Here is a 7,930-nt window from a genome sequence, read left to right on the forward strand (position 1 = left end):
TTATGCCACTTTGTGCGCATAAATCCGCAAATGGTGAAACGTATTCACCTCCTCGATTGCTTCTCACACGTTTAATTTTCTTGTTAAGTTGTAACTCAACTTCATTTTTAAACAAGATAAAATTTTCTATTGCTTCATCTTTACTTTTAAGTAAATATACATAGTAATATTTTGAGTAATCATCAATAAACGTGATGAAATATTTGTTTCCCCCTCTTGTTGGGCACATATTTAAATTGCACACATCGGTGTGAATTAAATCAAGTGTTTCGGTTATTCTTTCAACCGATTTGAAGGATGATCTTGTAAGTTTGGATTCAACACATGATTCGCATTTCGAGTTTGTATCAGTGTGGAATGTTGGTATGCTTTTTAATTTAATCGACGAAGTGAATTGAAATTTACATGTCCTAATCTACCATGCCAAACATTTGAATTTAAAGACTCAATAATATAAGCAGAAGTAGATGCCTTATTCATTTCATTTCCAATCACGGTTACATCAAGTTTAAACATACCATTGAGGGCATAGCCCTTACCAACATACATTCCACTCTTAGTCAAGACAAACTTGTCCGACTCAAACACTAAACGAAAACCAAACTTATTAAGCAACCAACCCGAAACCAAATTCTTACGAATTTCGGGCACATACAAAGTGTTGCTCAAAGTAAGCTCTTTTCCCGAAGTCATCTTCAAGATCACATTCCCTTCACCCCTGATGTCGGCCGTTGCTTGATTCCCCATAAACAACTTAGCATCACTAGCAGCCTCCTTAAAGGTGCTAAAGAGGGTCTTGTCACCACACACATGACGGGTCGCACCCGTATCAATGAACCATCCTTGCGGTTTGTCCCCCACAAGATTGATTTCTTCAATCATTGCCGAGATCTCGGTGATCATTGCCACCAACGGTTCACCATTTTCATCCACCATATGCGCACGCTCACGCTTAGGCTTCTTGCATTGGTTCGCACGATGGCCATTCTCATTACAATTGTAACAAACACCTTGGAAGTTTGAAGATTGAGGTTTCCTTTTCACAACCTCCTTCTTCGGTCCAAGGTTCACCTTTCCCTTTCCCTTATTCATTTTACCCTTACCCTTATGCCCCCCCTTAGAAGATTGTCCAAGTTCAACCATGTTGGCCTTAGCCATTGGCTCCACACGAGCTGATTTTTGAGCCGTTTTATTGTCTTCCTCAATTCGAAGACGAACAATTAATTCATCAATAGTCATCTCCTTTCGTTTGTGCTTAAGATAATTCTTAAACTCAACCCAACTAGGAGGAAACTTTTCAATTATGGCTGCAACTTGGAACGTTTCACTAAGTGTCATACCCTCGGAATGAATTTCATGAAGTATAACTTGTAGTTCTTGGACTTGGGTGATCACAGTCTTTGAGTCAACCATTTTAAAGTCCAAAAAACGGGCCACAAAAAATTTCTTGGTTCCCGCATCTTCGGTTTTATACTTCTTGTCTAAAGACTCCCATAGTTCTTTGGCAGTCTTTATCCCACAATAGACGTTATACAATGGATCCGCCAAACCATTGAGCACGTAATTGCGACATAGAAATTCAGAATGTTTCCAAGCGTCCAAAGCACTCACACTTTGGGCATCTTCTTGGGCAGTGGGTATGGGGGCTGTTTTCTCCAAGAACTGTGCTAAGTTCAAGGTTGTCAAGTAGAAAAACATTTTCTGCTGCCATCTCTTAAAGTGGACATCCGTGAACTTTTCGGGTTTTTCAGCATGGTTTGCCATTGTGGTCGCTCCCACATTGGCTGGGGTGGTCAAATGGACAGCAGGGGTAGCATTAGAAGTGTTTGGGGTTGGTCCTGTCATTCTTGCACACAGAAAACAGACCAAGTTAGTAACTTAGAAAAAAAATTCAGAAAATTCTGAAATTTGCCAAATAAATTTATCCCGTGCGAGATAGCTTTATCTCGTGCGAGATAACAAAACCAGCCCAAAAAAGAGCCTTTTCTGATTCCAGAATGCTAAACCAAGAACGAATCTGTCTAAGTCCAACTTTGAAGATCCAATTCTTGATTCTGAGACCAAAACAGAAAAGAAAAATTGTTTTTAAAACATATACTATTTTGAAACAAAACTGGTTTGGATCAAAATAGAATAGTTTCTGAAATTTAAACAAAGTTTTCACGATAAGCTATCTCGTGCTAGATAGCCAAAAACAGCCCAAAAAGGAGCATTTTTTGATTTCAGAATGTTAAACCAAGAACGAATCTGTCTAAGTCCAACTTTGAAGATCCAATTCTTGATTCTGAGACCAAAACAGAAAAGAAAAAACTGTTTATAAAACATATACTATTTTGAAACAAAACTAGTTTGGATCAAACCAGAATAGTTTCTGAAAATTTAAACAAAGTTTTCACGAAACGGTTTTAAAAATATTGTCTTAAGATTGTAGGAACCGAATTCGTGAATTGAGTAAATAAACAGAAAATTAACAAACAGTTTTATTACTCATACAATACAATAGAATCTGAAATACAATACAGAATCAAAGAAATAAACCAAATACAATACGGAAAAAAAAATATAAACGGTTTGGCTGAGGATCGTGTTGAACACGGGGCCCTTAAAACAATATTTCGAGTCTCCCAAGAAAACTCGTTGTTTCCCAGGGTACAACAGCCGGAGCAATAGTACTGCCGGAGTTAACCGTAAACCTGAAAAAGGTTCGAATAAAATAAACCAGAAATGTAGAATAAGAAGAAGAAGAAGTTGGAAAAACCTTGCAACAATGCTTGTGTTGTGTGTAAGGTTTGGTGTGTGTTGCAACTTAGTTTACCTCTCTTTTTATAGAGGAAAAACAAGGCACGAGTTTTTCATCCCACCAATGTGGGATACACCACTATAGTATTTTCTTTCAAATACACACAATCACACATCGATATCTCATTCATCAATGTCTATTAATGTGCATTTGTTATGTCATAACAACCTACTAATGCACAAGTAACAAATTTTTCAACATTTCCTTGGTTACAAGGCTCTCATTTGTTACACTTTTCTCTTACACATTGTAGCCAGAAAACATGAGGCTCGTTATAGTAATAGATTAATAATGATATCGCTCACTAGAATAAATCCAATAGAACCATTAGCCAATCATTTCAACTAGGTCAACTACTTTTTAGTTAGAATCTTGATCCCATTAAGAGGTTGGCGTTTGGGAGTATTATATTGTTTTATATCACATAAAACAAACACACATGCATCCACTTCTACAATATCTACAAACCAATTCCCAAAGCCTCCAATTATAAAATGTGCCCCAAAGAGACAACTCCAGCTATATATATATATAGAAAATGCTCACCAAACAACAATGAGTTGCCAATGCCCATCACCATTCCATTCTCAAATCAAAAGGTCTGGTAACGATTAATTGTGTACCAAAAATTAATCGGAAGCCAAAGTGGTAAGTAACTCGAGCGTATAAAATGTAAGACGTGTCTTTGGTAACATACCAAAAATGGTTCACTATTTGATTTTTGATTGGTTTCATTAGACCATTCGTTGCGTTGTAAGGACATCATCCTTGTCACATAAACAGGATGGCTCCGTGAACACCAATCCTGATGGCGTCTCCCTTGTTGAACACTAATCGATTAATGAAAACCGATTAGTGGGAATTGATTTTAATGGTTTTGGAACCGAACCAGTTAATAGGTCCAATTCTTGTTTAATTTTTCAGTCATTATTTCAATTCCGATTCAGTTCCGACAATACTATTTGTTGAACAGCCCTAAAAAATGCTCATAAAATAAAATAAATAAAATCAAACACTTTTTATTGAGATAAAAATGGAGTTCATTATCCATTCATGCATGAATTCTTAAAGTTGGTCCTCTCTTTAATTTGATGCGTTGATTTTTTTAATCATCATTCATTAATTGCCTTTAATACACAAATTATTTTGTTTTCTTATGGACACTTTTTTCCTTTCATATTCAAGTTTTTGTATCATCAACCTTTCGTTATTTTATATTCCATTTCAACTTCTATAGTTCTATATACCAACCATCAAAATATTTCTTTTATTAGGGTGGACGGGGTCGACTACTTGGCTGGGCCGAGTGGTTGTCCGAGTATGCCAGGTAGTTTGGAGAAACTACCCTCTCCCAACCGAGTACTTTGTCGAGTTGAAGTTAAACTTTTAAGATCCTTTAGTGAAAAGTATTGATTTGGCCACTATAATTTTATTGAATAATCACTGGGGTTGTTTAAAAAAAAAATATTTTCAGCTCAAATTTATCAACAAACAGGTCCTATTAGAGTTTGTGTATTTTTTTGGATATTCTAGTTTCTACATTACAAAACATCAAAATTTAGTCAGTTTTTTTTTTCTTTTACAAACCAATTGAAAAAAATCCATATATATTAGAGATACCAACAATGTTTTGTTTGTAGATACTTAAAAATCAATTTATTTGAAATAAAAGATATTTAAGTGATTAAAATATAAATCACCTCCCAACGTCCTTCAATTTGCAAGCTCCCTAAATGCTCACAGACAGCTGCTAAGTAGCTGTGCGGTACCCTTAATAATTATAAGTTGGTGATATGTTGGAAGAAAAAGAACAATGAAAAAGATATTTATTAATTAATCAATGATAATAAAACAAAACAAAAACATTAAGTTAATTAGTAGTTGAATGAGGTCTTTATTTTTCTCACACTTTTCTCAAGTGCAAATGGATAATAGCATAAAAAACCATTTGTTTATTTGTTAAAATAATTAATATTGAGATGGCAAATGACAGAAAATCAAAAGGGCAAGCGTACACGTTAATTATTGATGAAAAACAAAACGTGTCGGGGGGGGGGGGTGCTTGACAACGTTAATTAAGGATTCCTTATTTTTACATCCTTATAACTTTTCTTTGGATAGGCTATAACTTACAATATTATAACCTATCAACTTATCCTTCACACAATAAATAATCTCAAACACGCTTTAAAAAGTAATAAGTTAATTAAAATAAGTAATCTCAAACACCCTCTAATATAATGTAAGATGCTATATTTATAAAACTATTAAATAGTGATGGTTAAGTCTTGTGAACATATATATATATATATATATATAAAGAAGCTTATGTTAGGAGTAGAGTTAAATAGTGTGGATTGCAATTCTTGAAAAGACAAAAATATATTTCATATATATTTCAGATTTTATAAAATACTATCTTATTTCAATAAAATAATATTAATTTATAACATTTATATCGTTCTATTATCATTTACATTTAAAATATTAGCATTTGAAGGGTAAGAAAACAAAGGTACCAAAATAATATTAATCTATAACATTTATATCTTTCTATTATAATTTACATTTAAATATTAGCATTTGGAGGGTAAGAAAACAAAGGTACCAAAGGGCTTCTAGCTAATAGCATCAAGATGCATATATATAGTGGTGTTCTTTCTTAAATGGTGTGGATTCGATCACATGATGAACAAAGATGAAGATCTAAAAAAAACAAAGTATAATAGTTATATTATAATTTGCTTTTAATAAAATCGATAAATTGTTAAGATTAAAGTATTTTGAATCTATAAAATTGATACAATTTTCTCGTTAGGTAAATATAATTTTTGGAATATAAATGAAACTGTCTCATAAATATACAAACAAATAAGTTTTCAAACATATGAAAACAATGAATACGATGATATTTAGTTCCATGTCTTGGTGGTTGTAATTTTTTGAATTCAAAGGTTATAACTCATTACTTCTCCTTACATTTAATGTATTGGTTTGGTTCTCTTGAATGATGTTTATAAGATTTTAATAAGAAGGGTAAATTTTGAATTTTAATTTTATCTGTACTTGATTTCATCTAATTATATAAATATAACATTCGACGATACCAATTCAGAGTGAATAATTTATATTACATAACTTTCTTACATAACACAAGATACTTGTTTTCATGTGTCATTCATATATGATATATCTGACATTCGAGTGACACCAATTCCCTAATTTCGATTTACGAAATACCCGTAAACATCAAATTACTTATACAATATTCTTTAAATTTCTATTCAAATTTTATAAAAATGCATGACTTATATAACAAAAGTCAAATGGCATTTTGAACAATGAGGGAGTAGTAATTACTGTTAAAACTTTCATTACTATATCCATTTCAAACTTAACTATCTTCTTCATCCATACTCTGTTGCTTCAACAGCCTCTGCTGCTTCTTAATAAACGTCTCAACCGCAATCCGAAACTCTTCGTTACTCAAATTCTCAACCGCCTTCATCGAATCCTCGCTCCTCCTCATCTCCGTCACCGGCATCCTCCTCTTCATTTTATCCGATTTCGTTCTTTGAAATCTTTTAATTTCCTTTTCCTCATTACCAATAACCGGTTTTTGAGTTTCTGGTACTTGACACGACGTCGTTAAGTCATTTGAAATGTACTTAACGACGTCGTTATGAGATCCAGATTCCAGTACTACCTTACTGGAATCTGGATCTCGAGAAAGCATGTAACAAACAACGACGATTACATTTCCTACTAGAAACACGACGTGTTGGTTGGTGAAGTAAGACGAATACGCGAGTACATACTCGCTAGAGAATTTGATAACGAGAGGTAAATGAGTCGAAGACCAAGAAATCAACGCGACCGCAACGAATAGTTCTATTAACTGAAACAATTTGGTGATGTTGGAGAACATTCGGTATCGCGCAAGCGCATTCGCCTTCTCTGCTTTAATACTGTCAACAAAATCATGACAAGTAGTTTCCATATCTTTTTATGAAATTATTGTGACTGATAATGGAAGAAGATAGTTTTAAGATTTGATTGAGAAGTTGGTGTGTGTGTGTTGATGAATGTTTCAAATTGGAGGTACGAATTTATAATGGAAGCAAAGCTAGTACCAACCAGAATATGAAGACCGAGCGAGCCACTACTCTGCTATGCCACCCCCACCGTACCCCACTCATACACTTTCTGTTTATTTTAACTTTTTCATGTGACTTTAATAAATAACTAACAAGTTAAAAGGAATTAAATAATATGTTGTGGAGTTTATTACTCGAGTTTAACGGGTCATGCATAGTAATTTTTTGACTTATGACTTCAGGACCAGCAAGTGTAGTTTTTAAAAGTAATCATTATTTTTCATTTATTAGTAATTTAGCTAAAATTAGACTTGAAAAAAATAATTAATATGGTAATATGTGTAAAGTATATGGTCAGTTTTGGGCTCAAACGATACAAAATTTGGAATTCGGTCGGTTTTGGTTTTTTTGCCTTTGGGTTTAATGTATATGTTCAGTTTGGTTTTGGTTGAGTTAATCGGTTTTATATTTGAGCTTGAATTGTTTGTCTTAAGAAACAATGTTCCAAAATAATGAATTTGAAGCTAGAATTTTTGTTAACCGATTGTTAATTTATTGTTACACGTTTTAGTGTAAATTATTTGGATTTTACTATTTGTTATAGACTTATAATTACTTAACATTAGAAAAAGGTTATACAACGCATAATCTGGTTCGGTTCATGAATAGAACCAAATCTGAATATCGGTTCAATTGGATGGAACAAGTATAACTGAAATCGAACCATAAGCTATTGCTTTTGAAAACCAAAACTAAATTGAATATCGGTTATTTCAGTGTGGTTTTGTTAGTTAATTCGGGAATGGTAAGATCTTTGGCGCAAAAATAAAGGGTTTTTCCGTATCATCTTCACTTGAATCTGTGATTTGAATTTGGTTCGATTCGGTTAATCGGTTATTGCTCATCCCTATGCAACCCAACCCGAACCACCAAGCTTATGACAAGGTATATAGTAAATCAATAATTTGTTCTCTTAAGTGAGGTTCTTTTTAATAAAGTTAAGGATTAAATCCAGGTACCTTCTAGAGTCCAC

General features: G+C 33.4%; 1 protein-coding gene across 1 annotated transcript; it reads right to left on the minus strand.

The window, feature by feature from the left end:
* Window positions 1-6,194: 6,194 nt before the first annotated feature.
* LOC143543791 (uncharacterized) lies at window positions 6,195-6,800 on the minus strand. Its single transcript, XM_077036033.1, has one exon. It carries the CDS (start codon window positions 6,798-6,800, stop codon window positions 6,195-6,197), a length of 606 nt encoding a protein of 201 aa, XP_076892148.1.
* Window positions 6,801-7,930: the final 1,130 nt, after the last annotated feature.

This window comes from Bidens hawaiensis, unplaced genomic scaffold (genome assembly GCF_021521415.1).
Source record: "Bidens hawaiensis isolate Kalapana, Puna unplaced genomic scaffold, B.hawaiensis_p1.1 tig00013298_1, whole genome shotgun sequence".
NCBI classification, from domain to species: Eukaryota; Viridiplantae; Streptophyta; class Magnoliopsida; order Asterales; family Asteraceae; genus Bidens; species Bidens hawaiensis.